We start from the raw sequence: 16650 nt of genomic DNA on the forward strand, positions 1-16650 counted from the left end.
ACACATTATAGTGTCCAAGTTACAGACATTATATTAATAAAAAAATAAATAGTGATACCAATACCTTGCAAATATGGGCTGTACAACATAACTGTATACTAAACTGCATTTATACTATTCAGTAATTATTTATACTCTATCATGGACACTGTAATATAAAAGGGGACCAGAACATCTTTGTTCATGACAATCGCAGGGTTTGTTATTACTGTGACTGGCAACATGCAATTTCCATGAACAAAGGTTCACAAGTTGTATGAAAACTGTTAATTGTTAATTATGGGGATTAAGGATAAGATGTAAAACACTAGGCCACAGTACTACAACATATAACACAATACCTTTTTCGATTGTTTTTGTAAGTCAGCTGCCTCTTTTTTCAGTTTTTCCTTTTCTTTCTCAAGCTCTGCAATTGCTTTATGCAGATCATCAGCATCTTTTTTGCTCTGCAGCCTCTGTACTTCCAGTTTCTCAACAACAGTATGTTTTTCTGAAGTCTGTTTTTCTGTCTCTTGTAGGCGGGTTTTGATTTCATCTGCTTGTTTCTTGAATTTATTGGCTTCGTCTTCTGCTTTTGACTGAGCATCACTTAGCTGTGCCACCTTGATCTTCAGTTTTTCAGCCTCTGCGGTAATCTCTAATTGCCGCTTGCGTTCAGCCTCTAAGGATTTCTGGAAACCGTCAGTCTCCTGCTCCAGACGCTGCTGCATCTCCTTTTTGGCCTCCATCAGCTTTTGAGCCTCTACCTGTGCCTGATCTTTCTGTTTCTGGAGCTTTTCAGCTTCAGCCTTTAGTTTTTTGGCTTCCTGAATGGCCTGCTTTTTCTCTTCCAGCATCTTATCAGCCAGTTCCCTCTGTTTGGCAAGATCAGACTCAGCAATCTGTCGTAATCTTGCAGCTTCTTGAGCCTCAATGTTGAGCCGTGCTGCCTCCTCCGCCAATTTTTTCATGTTCTCAGCCTCTTCCTCAAGAAGTTTCTTTGTGTTGTCTTTATCTTTCTTCATAAGCTCTTGGTTTTCCTTTTCAATTTTAAGTTTCAGTTTTAGTAAAGCCTCCATCTGAATCTTGACTTTAGAGAGCTCATCCTCTACTTGTGCCTTTTGCTTCATAGCATCACTGACCTCTTGTTTAAGTCGCTTAAGTTCATCATCAAGGATTGCTTTCTGTTTGTCTGTCTCATCAAGTTGCACTTTAACCTTCACTAACTCCTTCTCAACCGAAGACTTCTGCTTCAGGGTCTTTTCTGCAAGCCTTTTGTACTTGGCCATTTCAGCATCCGCCTCTTGTTTTTGTTTTAAAGCAGCAGCTTCTGCCTCAGCCCGTCTGGAAGCTTCTTTTTCAGCTTCCTTTCTCAGTTTTTCAGCATCTTCCTGGGTTTTTGCCTGTTTGGCAGCTTCAGCTTCAGCTGCCTGCTTTTGACGCTCTGCTTCCTCTGCTTTCTTCTGCAACAAAGCAGCCTCTTTTTCAGCCTTGTCTTTAGCCTTTTCTGCATCTTGTGCCAGTTTCTTTGCTTTTTCAAACTCTTCCTTGAGTTTATCCTGAGACATGCTGTCTTTATTTTGCTGGAGAAGAACATCTTGGGCTTTCTGTTCAGCAGCGGAACACTTTTGTGCAGCCTCTTTTACTAAAATGACCTGTTTCTCAGCTTTTTTCTCTGCAAGCTCCTTCTGCTTTTTGGCATCTTCCGCTATTTTTATAAGACGCTCAACCTCCTCTTGAGCAGTTTTGTGTTGCCTTGCTGCCTCTTCTTCTGCAGCTTGGATTTCTTTTACCTTGGCCTCTGCCTCTTTCCTTTTTTTCTCCTCTTCTGAAGCAAGTTTTCTGAATTTCTCTGCCTCTTCTTCGGCCTTCGCTTTGCTCTTTTGTGTCTCCTCTGCAATGCCCTTCAGTTTGTTAAGCTCAAGTTCAAGGTCCCGTTTGCCAGTTGAAGCCTTTTCGAAATTGAGTTTGAGAATGTGGATCTCCTCCTCCACCACTTTTCTCTGCATCAAGGTTTCTTCTACGATTTTCTTTTGCCTGTCAAGCTCAGTGTCTGAAGACTTCTTTAGCTGATCAATCTTTTCTTCGATCTCTTGCTTATGGTGTGCCGCTTGATCTTCAAGAACTTTCCTCTGGTAGGCCTCGTCTTCGGCTTTTCTCTTTAGACGGTCATTTTCAGCCTCCTTCTCTTTCAAAGCAATCTCAGCTTCAGTTTTTAGACGGGTTGCTTCATTGATAGCTGTTAACTTTTCTTTGAGTATCTTGTCAGCCTCTGCTCTCTGGCGGGCAGCATCTTCTTCTGCGGTCTGCCTTTGTTTCTTTGCTTCTTCTGCAACTGACCTCAGTTTAGTTGCCTCCTCAGCCAGCACCCTCATCTTGCCGGCCTCAGATTCAAGCAGTTGTTTGCTCTTTTCAGTGGTTGACATAGACTCTTTCTCAGCTTTGGATTTCATCTGCAATAGAACTTCCATCTCCTTCCTAACTTTGACCAGTTCCTCCTCCAGCTCTTTCTTCTGTTTAACAGCAGCATTAACATCATTTTTGAGACGCTGGAGCTCATCATCCAAGACAGTTCTCTGCTGTTCAGCATGCTCAAAATCTGCTCTTAACCGAATAAGTTCTTGCTCTGCTGCAAGCTTCTGTTTAGCTGTTTCTTCAGCCATCTTCCTTTGATTCTCCAGTTCCTTTTCTGCAATCTCTTTCTGTGTATGGGCAGCCTCCTCAGCTTTTGCTCTCTTCTTTGCCTCCCGTTTGGCCTCCTCCTTCTGTTTCTCTGCCTCCTCCTGAGCTGCAGTTTTCTTATTGGCCTCTTCCTCTGCGTGAAGCCGGAGCCGGAGAGCTTCATTAGCCTTCTGTCTCCATGTCTCTAGCTCCTTCTCTGCCTGCTCTCTCGCCTTATTTGCTTCGGCTTGCTGCTTTTTGAGATGTTCTGCCTCTTCCTGTAGTTGAATGACCATTACCTGCTCATTTTTGAGCGACTCTTCCAGTTTAGCTGTTAATGACAATTGTTTACTCTCAAGCTGAGTGGCTGCAGTCTTCTTAGCCACCTCCTCAACCACTTGAATATGTCGCTGCTTTTCCAGCTCTGCTTGCTTCAGGTGCCTCTCAGCTTCCTCAGCTTGGAGCTTGAGTTTCTCGAGATCCTCAAGGGCCTTCTTCTTCTCTTTGGCAGCATCCTTTTCTGCCTCGGATTTCAGTTTAAGCTCCTCTTCTGCCTTGCGTTTCTTCTGAGTCTCTTCAGTAACTTGTTTCTGAAGCTTCTCTGCCTCGTCCTGCGCTGCCTTTCGAAGTTTGTCAGCATCTGCTGCTTTGTCCCTGAGTTGCTGAAGCTCTGTTTCAGCAGTGTATTTTTGTTTCATCGTCGTCTCCAGCTGAAGTCGGATTATACGGATTTCTTCTTCAATTCTGGTGCGGCTTTGCAGGGCTTCCTCTACCTGTTGAGTCTTAGACTTAATTTCCTGCTCTGAAATGCTTTTGAGCTCCTGAAGCTCTCGCTGGATATTGTGCTTCTGTTTCTCAGCATCGACAGCGACATCCTGTCGTTTGCTGACTTCATCTTTCATTTTCATCTTCAGCTCATTTGCCTCTTGTTCTGCTTTAGTAATAGCTTTTGCGTGAGATTCAGCTAACTGCCTTTGCTTTTCTAGCTCGGCCTGCATCTCGGCCAGCTTTTTCCTCTCTTCCTCCTTTAGTCTTTCAGCAGCTTTCTGTATTAGTGGAGGTAAATAGTAGGGGAAATAGAGACACAGGTAAGCATTTAAGAGTTAGATATTACAGATGCATGTAAGTACATGTAAATGTAAGTACATGGACAAAGTTACGGGCAGTCAGACTAAATAGCTATACTAAATAAAAATCAACTTCTGTAGTTTCAGAAGATTTATGAAGGATAATATAAAGTCACAATGTATGGTATGTAAAATGAGACACAATCACTTGACAAAACAACACTACAGAATGGCATCATGCTAATGAGGTGTTATTACTGGATATGGCTTTTTAACTACATAAAAACTTGATGTTTTCTTGTCATCAAGTTTTCAAAAATCCTATCTTGTAATTTTGAATTTTGAGTTGTTTACTTTAATATTTCACATCAGTGTAAAGGTTTACAGAAGTTGTTTTGAGCTTGAATAAAAGATGCGGAATTATAGCCTTTTAAAATTTTCACTGAAGAAAAAAGTATTTGAAAAATTATATTTAAGGTATTATCATGCATACAACAGAACAGCTTAGTGATGCAGCAAAAAAAAAAAAAAGAATGATACCATAAGGGGGAAAGAAATAAGAAAAATACGTCTGATGAATGCCAAACAGTGTAGATTTCGACAAATCCAATAATATATATTAATGCATATATTATTTCATATTTTATTTAATGTATTTCTAAATAATGCAAATGTAATTAACAGGGGGACTGGAAGAGGATAAACATGCATTTTGTGGACAATTTACCTCTTTAGTGCCCAAACATGACAAACATTCATCATGATAAAGCACTGGCAAGCAGTTTAGAGAAGCAAACAAGAAAATAAAGGTTAGAAAGGAAAATGGAAACCAAAATTGTGCAGAAAACAACTACGAGGAAGGTGTGACAGTCAAGCTGAAGCATACTCAGAGGCAAAATCAACAATCAGAGCACAAAGGAATGATGGGTAAGAATACTGCTTTCTATTTACAAAAGCAACAGATAGAACCAGGAAATTAAATTAGAGAAAAAATGTGGCATCCCTGGTACAGGTTGCTCCATGCATTAACATTTATTCTCTGGATGAGAGAATATTTTAAGTTTGCTTCAGGCTGAAGGATACCTATACTAACTGAGAGCTCACTATAATGGAAGAAATATTAAAACACCTCCAATAGTAGTAAACGAATAATGAAAGACATACATTGTGAAAGAAATGGGATGTGCTGCACCACTAGCATTATCATTACTGAAGACCAAGGTGAGCACCTCGATCCGTTACATTTTTTATTTTCACAACTTTTACCTCTAGCACATGACCAACAATAGCAAATTTCAGTATTGTGTCACTCTTTTATAACTGTGTCTCGTATGCTTTGTATAGTGAAATGAATACATATTTCGGATGTCCATACATTCATAAACTGAACTACACTGGATCAAGTTAGTGAGTTAAAGTTAGTGCTAGAGTACTAACAGACTTTAGGTTTGGACACTAACCTCCTCATCCTGTAGGCGGCGCTGTGTCTCAATGATGAATTTAATATACTGAGTCGAAAGTGTCATCAGCTCACTGTAGCGTGTTCTCAAAGTCACATACTGAAAGATGTTTTTAAAGTTACATGGCATATCAAATACAAAATGCAATCAAGAAATAAAAGCCCAAGTATAACACGTTAAGTTAAACATACAGTATGTAAATGAATGCATTTAGCAGAATGAGATTCAAAAACTTATGTATATCACATATCAAAGGTACCTCTTGGATGATGTCATCAGATGCAGACTCCATTTTGGTTTTCTTCAGAGGAGAAGCGATGGGCTCCACCAAAGCTTTATACATCACCAGCTGAAGCTCATAATCCTGGATGAGAACATTCAGTCAGACTGCAACTCATAAATCATAACTCATAAAATATGCATGCAGCGACATTCACACACCTTTGTGGCGTCAATGTATGCTTTAGCATATTTCTGGCACTCATCCACCTTGTCCTTGTTCTTCTCAATCTCTTCAAGCAGTTTCTGTACAGTGGATGGACATGACAAAAATAAAATATCCACTACATGATTTTCTAACAAAATATTATAGGATAGTCATTATATAAAGCATTGAGAATTGGAAATTAATCAAAACCCTGCATTTGATATAGACAGATAGATAAATATATAGATACCTTCTCCTTGTTCAGCTGCTCTTGAAGGGCTTTGCTGTCACCTATAGGCACAGCATGAAGTTTGTCCTGCCTTTGCTTGGCATCTGCTATCCAGCGGATAAGCCACTCATAGCTCTGTCTGTAGGCCTGCATCTGCTTGTTTAGAAGGTCAAGTTCTCGCTGCCTTAGGTCAATCTGAGCGAACACAGCTTGCCAACGGTCCTTCAGGTTGCCCACCAGCTGCCTGTAGCGCTCCAGCTCTATGTCCCTTTCACTGTGCAACTGAGACATCTGATCGTTCACAGCAGTAGCCCTCTGAAGCTCCTCTTCCAGGCGGTCAAACGTGGCTTGCTTGCTGTCTGCTTCTGATCGCAGTTTCTAGGGTTAAGAAAAAAGGTGAGAAAATGAACATGTTTGTGAGGTCATGTATCATTCAAGTTTAAATTGGTAACCACAAACACAATTTTTCATGCATAATTGGGTTTTTTTTTGTGAGAGACAATGCACCTGGAGCTGTGTTTGGTTGGCCTCAACGTCTTTCTCATTAACAGGAACTTTGTTTACATCACGCAGTTGGTTTTCGTACTTGTTGAGAATGTCTTCAGCTCCTTGTGTGCTGCGGATTACTATATCAATGGTCTTCAGCCTTTGTGGACAAAAGAAATAGGATAATCTTTATTTTATATAGAGAGGACAAAAAGATGTGGAAAAGAATAAAACAACTGTACTGGATATTTCTTCTAAAAAAGCTGGTGTCAGCACGATTTTTTATTCAGCAAGGATGCATTAAATTGATCAAATGTGACAGTAAAGACTTTTACATTCTTACAGAAAATCTATTTCTATATATTCAAGTTCTTTTAAACTTTCTATTGACCAAAAAACATTTCCACAAAAATGTCAACATTGATAATAATAATTGATTTCACCAGTGATTTCTGAAAAATCATGTAAAAATGAAGACTGGAGTAATGGCTGCTGAAATTCATCTTTAGGATTTCATCTCGGGAATAAATTGCATTTTAAAATGGATTCAAATAGAAAAGACTTGAGTCTCACTTGTCAAGATACACAGAGGAAAGACTGTAGACATGCTCCATCTTTTTCTGGGTGATGTCTATTTCTGAGCGCAGGACAGGGGCAGAACTGGATTGCTGAGATGTGGCCAGCACTACTTCACTCTTCTCTACCATCTTATCCAGGTCTTTCTTTATACCCTCCAACTCAGCCTGCACTTTCTGTAGGATGAAGCGAGAATAGTATTAAAGCATGAAAAAATATATATATTAGGATTTCAATTCATGAAAATAAAAATGACTGCAGTTGACATGCACAGGTTCTTCATTTGAGATGCATTTAAAGTGATTTCTTCATCCAAAAAGAGCAAATTCAATGGCATCATGTTCAAACAGATATAATGTACAGTATATTGAATGCAGTGTTTCTGCAGACCTTCTGTTCAGTGGCTCTCTGTGCACAGGCTTTGAGAGGCTCCTTGTCCACCAGCTGTCTGAGGCGGTTCACCGTGCGGCTCTCACAGCCTTCTAGTCTCAGTCTCAGGTCCTTTATTTGGGTGATGTAACTCTTGCACACTGACTCATCCTGTTCCCCTGAATAATTAAAATACTTAGCGTTCAAACAGCTCAAACACTGATCCTAAAATACAATTCGATATCAAAACCACACACAGAGACTTTTAGGTCTCCTCAGTCATAATAGATCTGTGTTGTATCTACAATATAGGCACACTACTGTTCAAATGTTTGAGGTCAGTCAGAATTGTTAATATTTTGAAAGGAGTCTCGTATGCTCACCAAGGCTTTATTTATTTGATCAAAAATACAGTAAAAACGGTAATACTGTGAAAAATTGTTACAATTCAAAGTTACTGTTTCTGATTTTAATATATTTTAAAATGTTATTTATTCATGTGTTCAGTCTTCAATGTCACATGATCTTTTAGAAATCAATCTAATATGCTTATTTGGTACCCAATAAAACATTTCTTATTATCAAAGGTGAAAAGAAATGTGCTGCTTTGATGAATAGAAAGTTCAAAGGAGCTGTCTTTATTTGAGATAGAAACCTTTTATTACATTATAAATGTCTTTACTGTCAATTTTGATCAATTTAATGCATCCTTTCTGAATAAAAATGTATTTCTTTCAAAAATCGAACTGACCCCAAACCTTTAAACAGTAAAGTATATTTTCACATGAAATCAAGCTGACATAGTTAGAAGCATTTACATTCAAGTGCTTGTGTAGAGAATGTCTCAAGGCTTCAAGTAAATCAGTTCATTTGCACACTTTTAAGTACGTACACTGCATTTCAAAATGTCAAATAGTGAGGAAAACCTCAATGATGTGGAAATGTCATCACACAAGTGAAAAAAAACTAAAGAAATGTTTAGAAACAGCAACACACACTGCTCCATTAGCAACACATTGGAGTCAATGGGGATGAAAGCAAAATGTGATGCAAACAATAACATGGTCAAATCATTTGCAGTTTATTAATAAAGAAATCCACACTGTGATCTTTACCCGGTGCGCTTCCCTTTTTGATGGTAACAGGTTCTGAAAAATAAGTCTTGCAGTCATAATGGGAGGTGGACGGAAGGTTCTATCCAGAATTTTCAAACTGTGCTATCATAAAAACACTTGATCCAGCAGAATAGCAAAGCTCTTGAAATTCCATAATGCCTTTGTGTTGCATCAAGCATGCAGAAAAATCTGCAGCCGTGCTCAGGGCTACGCCTTAAAACAGGGTTGTTCCTGGGGTCAAGACTGCTTTGTCTGTGTGCAATCCCATTTACTTGATGAACAGCGAAAGTGATGGATGGTTTCTATACATATGAACAAACCCGCCGCCCTAACCTGACACCTACCTTGTTCAACAGAGCGTAGCAAGTTATCATAGTGTTGAGTGGCTTTGCTGTAACTGTTTTCGGCTTGCAAGCGATCGTCAGCACCGAAGAGCTCAGAATCCTGACTGTCACGCATGAAGGCCTGATAGTGCTCCTCCAGTTTCTTCAGGGTCAGTCGATATTCCTCCACTCTCAAAGTCTTAAACTACAGAAAATTAGAGAACAGAACATGTCACCTAATTAATATTCATGAGTGTGTTAATATTGTAATTTTCAGATCATTCATTTGCCTCTGCATGCAATTAAATAATGCATAATAATGAGTTCTTTAAAGTGATGTATGATAGATCGATATCATAGAAATGATAGGCCAATATTAGATATTTTACTTATGATAGCAATCAAAATATATATTGGCCAGTACTGAATATTTAGTTGTGCATGCTCAAATGAACTACTGTTTAAAAGTTTGGAGTCAGTAAGATTGTTTTATGTTTTTGAAAGAAGTCTCTTATGTTCACCAAGGCTGCATTTATTTGATCAAAATATAGGAAAAACAGAAACATTGTGAAATATTATGAAAATTAATAACGACATTATAATATTGTGATGCCTAAATTTTCAATTGATTTTTTTTAAAGAATGATTTTAGGCATGGAATTTTGTATTGGCTATTTATTGTAATCATTTCCATCATTTTTTTAAAAATATATATTGGTGCATGTGAGTTCTAGTATTTTGTACTAAGACTTTGAAAGTCTCTGAATACCCAAAAAAAGGGGTGTGTGTGTTAGTTACCATGATTAAATTCCAGGAGTTGATAAGCAGGATATCTCGCATGAGGTATTGCCAGGACAGCAGACTCTTCATATCTACATGCAGCTTTTGCCAAAGGACCATCAGCCTCTGCAGACTCGTATCTAACCTAAGGTTCAAAACAGAATTAAAGATAAGGTGGTGATCAGAAGGATTCAGTTTATACTGCAACATTTGCTGACATGAATCACAGCAAAACCACACATCTCGAGTCAAAAGTCAAAGGGAAAAAAGTAAAAGAGATAAAAAGGAGTATGTGGAATTTGAATGTGCTGCCAACTGAAGAAAGGGAGGTCAAATGAGACTAGACTTGTGCACTTGTATCAGGCTGTACTGTGTTACCCAGAACTGACGTCCACGGCCTCTTTGTTGGTGGGAGGGATGATAAAACAGATGGACGGTACTGTGGCCTCATTTCCACTGGAGTTTTGCACTTTCCACTTGTACGGTTGGGAGTTGTTCACCAGGACACACTCGTCTCCTTTGTGTACTGTGATCTGGGTCAAAAGGATGAAGGATGTTAATTCTGTAGTGATTAATATGGATTACATTTTGTATTTGATAAGTGCAGAGACTAATAGCAAGACAGGTTATTGGGTGAGCTGATTGCTTAGCCTCTGTAATAACAAGCTATTCATTGCTTAATTGTAATTTAATATGGAAATCACATGTGTGTTTTATATATTATTTTTTAAATGAGGGACTGTGATATAGCAAGGCAAATAAAATTTTTTTGGCGTGTCCTCAATTGTACCCCCAGGATTAATTCAGCTTCTTTTATTACCAATGTACACAAGAAAACAAGCGACAGAGTGTTTACCTCCATTTGTTTGAAGTCACAGACAGCCTGAATGGGTAATTTGCCTTTGACAGGGTAAGCTGTGTTCCTCGGCTTCAGCTGGATAATGGTCTTGGCTCTCCGGTTGAGACCCTCCAGGTGTGTCTTGAATTCGTTTAGCTGTTCTTTTTCTTCCTGAAGGCCAGAGAGACAACTTTGTATATATACTGCATAAGCATTTCATTTCAAGAATTGAATTAAGAGATTCAAAGGATCTCAAGGAAGGATCTCTAATCTAATGACATAATCTGAATGGTCAAATACATAATCACCCAGCCCTAAATACATTTTGGTGTTTACTGATTTGAAAAATCCCAGTCATATTAACACCCACCATTGCATCCTGTAGCAGATCCTCTAGGCGTGTGACAGTGATAGAGCGGTCACACACATATTTCTTCTTCATCATGTCCTCCATCTTCTTCATCCTCTCTCCAGCCTCTTTAACATCTGAGAAGAACTGTAGAACAGAAAAATTGGTTAGGATATCAAAATAATTCAGCTGAAGCCAATTTTGATCGAGCTGAAGATCTGTTTGCCTGTCTCCATGGGCTCTCAACTGTCAACCAGAATCTATACAAGCATTACGTTTTATTAATGTATGTACCTGGAAGTAAGATGTGTTTTCTTTCAGATGAGTCTCAATGCAGCAGCACAGCTGAAGGATCCAGCTCCACTGAGTCTGAAGAGCTGCAGAGAAAGCCTACAGAGGAACAGATTACATTAAAAGACAGAAGTTCTGCTAAAATATTCAATGAAGTCAAAAGGTCTGAGACCACACCGAAAATCTGGGATTGAAAATAGAATTGGAAGCCTGGAAAAAATAAAGTTTCAGAACTTTAAAAAATTTAAAACACAGAAACTTTACAAGCTAAAATAGATGAAAATATTAAAGGTTCTGCAGAAATAAGGTCAATTTTCTTTTATTACTCACATTATTTGGCTTTTTTGTCAGCTCTATAATTACATGACTCACATAAATCAAAGACTCATTTACTATAGTATTTTGCTTTGGAGAAACAAATAATAAATGATTAAATGTCAAATGTTGTACCTCCACAGTTTTCCTGGCAGGATGGCCCTCTTTCAGCAGTTTGTCTCCGGTCACCTGGACGTTGTTCACTCTCTTCTCTCTCTGTTCAAGATCTCGCATCAAACCCTACAAGATTATTGTCAAATGCAATTAAAATTACATCATAACATTAAAAAGGAGCAATTTTAGTGCAGGTCGAATCATGTTCAGATGTGTTGGTGGTCTTACAGAATAGGTATCTTTCTTGGCGGTCATGTTGGAGTTTCGGTCGCTCCAGTCGTAGTTCACTTCCTCCTCTTCTTTCTCATTCAGCCACATCAGCTCTTTTGTGGCAGCTACAACAAAAGCGTGGAGCTGATCTAAACGACGCAGCCGTGACTTGGACGCATTCTGAGATGGAACAATGAAAACGAGCCAACCAATAAATTGGCAAATTCTATTTCATAAGGTTGTGTAAATTATGAAATTGCTATGAAGACATTTTAAGATCCATAATTAAGATTCAACAAAGGGATCAGTGTGTTTTAGTTTTAAATTTAAGAGCATACCAGCAGTTTGGCGTACTGAAGGTCCAGTTTGCCCAAGTATTCACGATAGGCTTCCTTACTGACTGAAGTCAACTGATTCTGAGAGGAGAAAAAATTATGTTGCTTTTATGATGTTGGTTTTCCATATAAAGTTCAGTTCAGACATTCTTAACTCGTATATAAAGTGTAAGTTAATATTTAATTATTAACACTGTTTAAAAAGCATGTATGATTTATTGAGATTAGTATTATTTGTACTTGAATATCCAGTTTGATACGAAATATATAATTTATTTTAAATGATATATAAATATCCTCACTCAATGCTAATGTTACTCAGTTCACATGCAAAAGAGTTAGCCAATCAGAAGTGAGGTGATTTATATATACAAATCTTAAAGAGACAGTAAAACCTGTAAAGCCTGTAAAAAGTTCAGGGAACACAATATCTACTACAAAGGTGTCAAATTTCACATTTTTACGCATTAAATTACCTCATCAGACCGTGCACGGTCAATCTTGGATTTGAACTCCTCAATGGACTGATGAAGGCCACGATGGCTACCGAGCTGAGACTCCACAGAGGGCAGGTCTTCGGCCCACTCTGCCCCATCAATGCGTCTCTGGTTCTCCTCCACCCAAGACAAGAGGTCCTGAATGTACTTGAGAGTGACTTCGTCAAGCTCAGGTCTTACGCGCTGGGGAGACTGCTGTAATGTCTGGACATGGGAGATCTGGGTCATGGGTATCTGTGATACCGTCACGCCTGACTTCAGACGCAGATTGAACTCACTGCGCAGGTTAACCAGACGCTCATGGAGACGGTACACCCTGAGAGAACAAAGAGAGGACAGTTACTGATGCTATTACAAAGATGCTGTGATGAGAAATCATTTATTATAGATATCATTAGATTAATTGTTGTTTAATACATATTTTATTGATATTTATTTTACATAGTACATATATTTATATATTCTTAATTGTAACTTTAGCATAATATTTTCTGCAAAGCAGCTTTCTTAGATGTTATTTATTGTTTTTTTTTTTACATTTTTAATTGCTATTTAATAAGTAATAAGCAGCTTTTCAGAAGATTCTGTATTAAAAATCAAGGCAAGAAATTATTATTATTATGCATTTATTTATTTAAATCTGGAAAGGTTTAGCTTTCTTTAAAAATTTAAACATTTCCCAGGTGAAAGGAACAATTCAAGTTGTCCTCATTTTAAAAAGTTACATATGAATGATTAAATAAATGGTAAAGCATATACAATATACAGTATAGTTGTTGCCTAATTTCTTAATGGTATGACAGGAAAATATTATACTGACCGCCTGTACATCTGTTCTGCCTGTAGATGGCGCCCATCTTTAAGTAATTGGACATCATTGAAAAGGTATCGGATCATGTTTTCAGCCTTGTTCAGATCTGTCTCTATATCAGATGCATGCTGGATAGGCTTTCCCGCACTCAGCAAACGTATGTCCTGCAATAAAAGCAAAGGATTATTATAATGCTTTTTGCTACAGGTTTTTCTTCTTTAAAGTCTTTGGATTCAAATAAAGCAATGAAATGGAATAAAAATAATAAAACTTATATCTCACCGTCTGTAACAGTGTTTCCACCTGGTTGAGCTGTTCCTCGCACAAACCTGACTCCATTTGCACCTTACTGACTATTCTCTGCAAACGCTCCAGCCTGTACATGAAACAGACACACAAATACTCTGCATAACTCACTACAAGCAAAACAGCCATGGAATATTAAGAATATAATGACTGGACAAAGGCTAAACTAAACTAGACAATATTAAGACTTTACAGCCATTTAACATTCAATCCACTAGAAAAAAGTCAGACAAATCACTCACACCCTCCTCTCACGGAGCAGGTACTCCAGACCATGGCTGTCATTCATAAAAACCATGACTAGTAATCCTAATAATGCTGAATCCCAGTATAGAGAGATTTTTTTTCCCCAGAGCAGAGGCACACAGAATCGGCTATTGATGTTAAGAAGTGCTTCTGTAACTGATCAGGCTCATAAAAAGTCTGCAGAGCAGTAGCAAGGCTGTCTTGTGACAAATATTTTTGAAAGTGACGCCCTGTTTGCTTGTGCGAAATGCTATTTAATAACAAAAGTAATGTATTTATTTTGCATGAAAAATTCATCGGAACAACTAGAAGTTGTAATGTAAGGTTAATGCATTTGAATCAGAAAACCGAGGGGAATAATAATTCAAATAAAATATAAAATTATATTAAAAGCTGAAATGAATACATTAGCACATTTCACATTAGTGAACATTAGTCAAATCTGAGCACAACGGCATCATACATTTTACTTCATTAGCTCAATACTGTTTGACCCATGGTATTGTTGTTATTATTATTGCATAATCCCCCTGTAAATAGTTCAGATTATTTAAATGAGTCATTATGCAAACAATTAATTCATAAGGAATGCCACAAATAAGCAGTTAATCCACAGATTTCTCACCGTTCAAACTCTGAGCGCAACCGTTTCTCTCGTTCCAAAATGGCCACGTGCAAGCGGCCCCACTCCTTCTCCACATCGATGGGGTGGTAGCTGGGGGGAACCTTGATTTGACCCTCCTGTACAGCACCCTGGTGCCAAACAAACCCCATGCATTAAGTCAAATCTTGGTAAAACCATGTTAAGAAAACTCAAAAGCCCAACAGGATTGTACTACATGCTTGTTTAAAAGGCAATTACTAGTGTGGCAAATTTTATTTACCTCGAAAGACCTGTAAATGAGCTTGGAGCGATTTTTGTCAGTTTCCTTGGCTGGTAGTTCAGTCTCTTTGAACTTCAGAAACTGACGCCAGAGAACCTACAATAAAATAAGGAAGAGAAATGGTCATATCACTTTCTTTTTTTTTCTGTTGTACTACAAACACTTGCATATGTGGCCACAAAATAATGACATTATACTTCTAGCTGGTAAACAATAAAAGTAAATTACTGTACCATATCATAATTACATATGTAAATATGCATGATCATTAAACCATGGATCGTGGGACTAACCTCAATTTCCTCATAGCTGGAGGGGAACTTGCGTTCCTCAAACACAATAATGTAATGTCTGATCCACTGGAGTAACATGGTCACCAGCTCGTAATATTCCTGCCAGCGCAACTCCAACTCCTGTACACGTCATTCAAAATTCATTTCAATGAATACTGACCATCTCAATGTTCCATGATACCTGTATAATAAGTACTTATAGTTTCAAAACACCCACATTGGCCTTGACTCCATCACGAACGTCAGGAACTCTTGGCATGACATCATACAAAGAGGACACATACGTGATGATGGACTTCTCGTCTGGGTGTGGCACGTCTACATCTGCAGAAAGGAAAAACAAACTATTATCAGTATGTACAAAGGTAGGTATGAGTTTTTCAATGTTTTTGAAAGTCTCAATGTTTTTGAAGCCTATTCTTATTTGATCAAAAATACAGTAATACAATAATATTGTGAAATATTAGTACAACTTAGAATAACTACTTTTCTACTTGAACACATTTTAAAATGTAATTTATTCCTGTGATGCAAAGCTGAATTTTAAGCAGCCATCACTCCAGTCTTCAGTGTCACATCAAATCATTCTAGTATGCCGATTTCTTTTACCAATGTCAAAAGCATTTGTGCTGCTTAATATTTTTGTGGAAATAATTTTTTCAGGATTCTTCGATGAATAGAAAGTTAAAAAGAACAGCATATATTTAAAAATAAATCTTTTGTAACATTATAAGTGTCTTAACTGTCACTTTTGATCAACTGAATGCATCCTTACTGATTAAAAAGCATTACATTATTTAAAAAAAATCTAAGTACAAATTTTACTAACCCCTAACTTTTGAACAGTAGTGTACATTACTCAGCATCATAAAAATAAAATCACTATTAGAAAACTATTAGAAAACTATTAGAAACCTGTTACACAGGCATAAAAATAATTTACAAGCCCCTTAATCTACTAGGACCCCAAAGATCTACTATTTATAAATGAAAGAAGAATGAAAGGAAATTCCTTGAACTACATTATTTAAAAAAAATCTAAGTACAAATTTTACTAACCCCTAACTTTTGAACAGTAGTGTACATTACTCAGCATCATACAAATAAAATCACTATTAGAAAACTATTAGAAACCTATTAGAAACCTGTTACACAGGCAAAAAATAATTTACAAGCCCTTTAATCTACTAGGACCCCAAATATCTACTATTTATAAATGAAAGAAGAATGAAAGGAAATTCCTTGAAGGAAAATCCAGAGGGGTGTTCTGCCTTACTTTACCTTCAGGATCCAGCAGGCGTGTGACGCCCATGTCTCTCTCTGCTACGCTGAAGGCCTGCTCCAGATTCTCCAGGTTGGTCTGTCTGTACACCTTATTCATGTCAATCACATTTGGCCTACAACAAAAGACAGGAGACACAGAACGCAGTTAGAGGTGGAGATTGACAGAAATATAACTCTAGAAAGGAACAATGGAAGAATCAGTAACAAACAAATTAAAAAAAAAATCAATTTCAATGCATTGATAACTTAATAATACACCATGCATCAATGATATTCTGCCAGTTTGTAATTTAATTTTTATCAGATACTGCTCATTTGGTTAATTATTTTGCATTTAATTATCTGCTTTGTTTAAAGAAATCATTTCCATGTAGCAAACAAAAAGTCACATGATAGGAACCTTTC

General features: G+C 37.6%; 1 protein-coding gene across 1 annotated transcript in view; it reads right to left on the reverse strand.

Moving 5' to 3' along the window:
* The window catches only part of LOC107563701 (plectin-like), a 100408-nt gene that overhangs the window by 7497 nt on the left and 76261 nt on the right, over window positions 1-16650 (reverse strand). Inside the window, exons 12-36 of the mRNA XM_016248650.1 lie at window positions 16243-16358; window positions 15179-15285; window positions 14962-15081; window positions 14669-14764; window positions 14410-14537; window positions 13515-13608; window positions 13242-13396; window positions 12401-12737; window positions 11928-12005; window positions 11608-11769; window positions 11401-11505; window positions 10954-11049; window positions 10681-10806; window positions 10329-10481; window positions 9851-10005; window positions 9491-9617; window positions 8714-8897; window positions 7276-7433; window positions 6883-7061; window positions 6331-6469; window positions 5845-6201; window positions 5609-5692; window positions 5427-5531; window positions 5168-5266; window positions 342-3686 (exon numbers count right to left, since the gene is read on the reverse strand). Coding sequence (XP_016104136.1) covers window positions 342-3686; window positions 5168-5266; window positions 5427-5531; window positions 5609-5692; window positions 5845-6201; window positions 6331-6469; window positions 6883-7061; window positions 7276-7433; window positions 8714-8897; window positions 9491-9617; window positions 9851-10005; window positions 10329-10481; window positions 10681-10806; window positions 10954-11049; window positions 11401-11505; window positions 11608-11769; window positions 11928-12005; window positions 12401-12737; window positions 13242-13396; window positions 13515-13608; window positions 14410-14537; window positions 14669-14764; window positions 14962-15081; window positions 15179-15285; window positions 16243-16358 — 6805 coding nt within the window. The remainder of the gene's footprint in view (window positions 1-341; window positions 3687-5167; window positions 5267-5426; window positions 5532-5608; window positions 5693-5844; window positions 6202-6330; window positions 6470-6882; window positions 7062-7275; window positions 7434-8713; window positions 8898-9490; window positions 9618-9850; window positions 10006-10328; window positions 10482-10680; window positions 10807-10953; window positions 11050-11400; window positions 11506-11607; window positions 11770-11927; window positions 12006-12400; window positions 12738-13241; window positions 13397-13514; window positions 13609-14409; window positions 14538-14668; window positions 14765-14961; window positions 15082-15178; window positions 15286-16242; window positions 16359-16650) is intronic.

Source organism: Sinocyclocheilus grahami, unplaced genomic scaffold (assembly GCF_001515645.1).
Source record: "Sinocyclocheilus grahami isolate Dianchi unplaced genomic scaffold, SAMN03320097.WGS_v1.1 scaffold887.1, whole genome shotgun sequence".
Taxonomy (NCBI): Eukaryota; Metazoa; Chordata; class Actinopteri; order Cypriniformes; family Cyprinidae; genus Sinocyclocheilus; species Sinocyclocheilus grahami.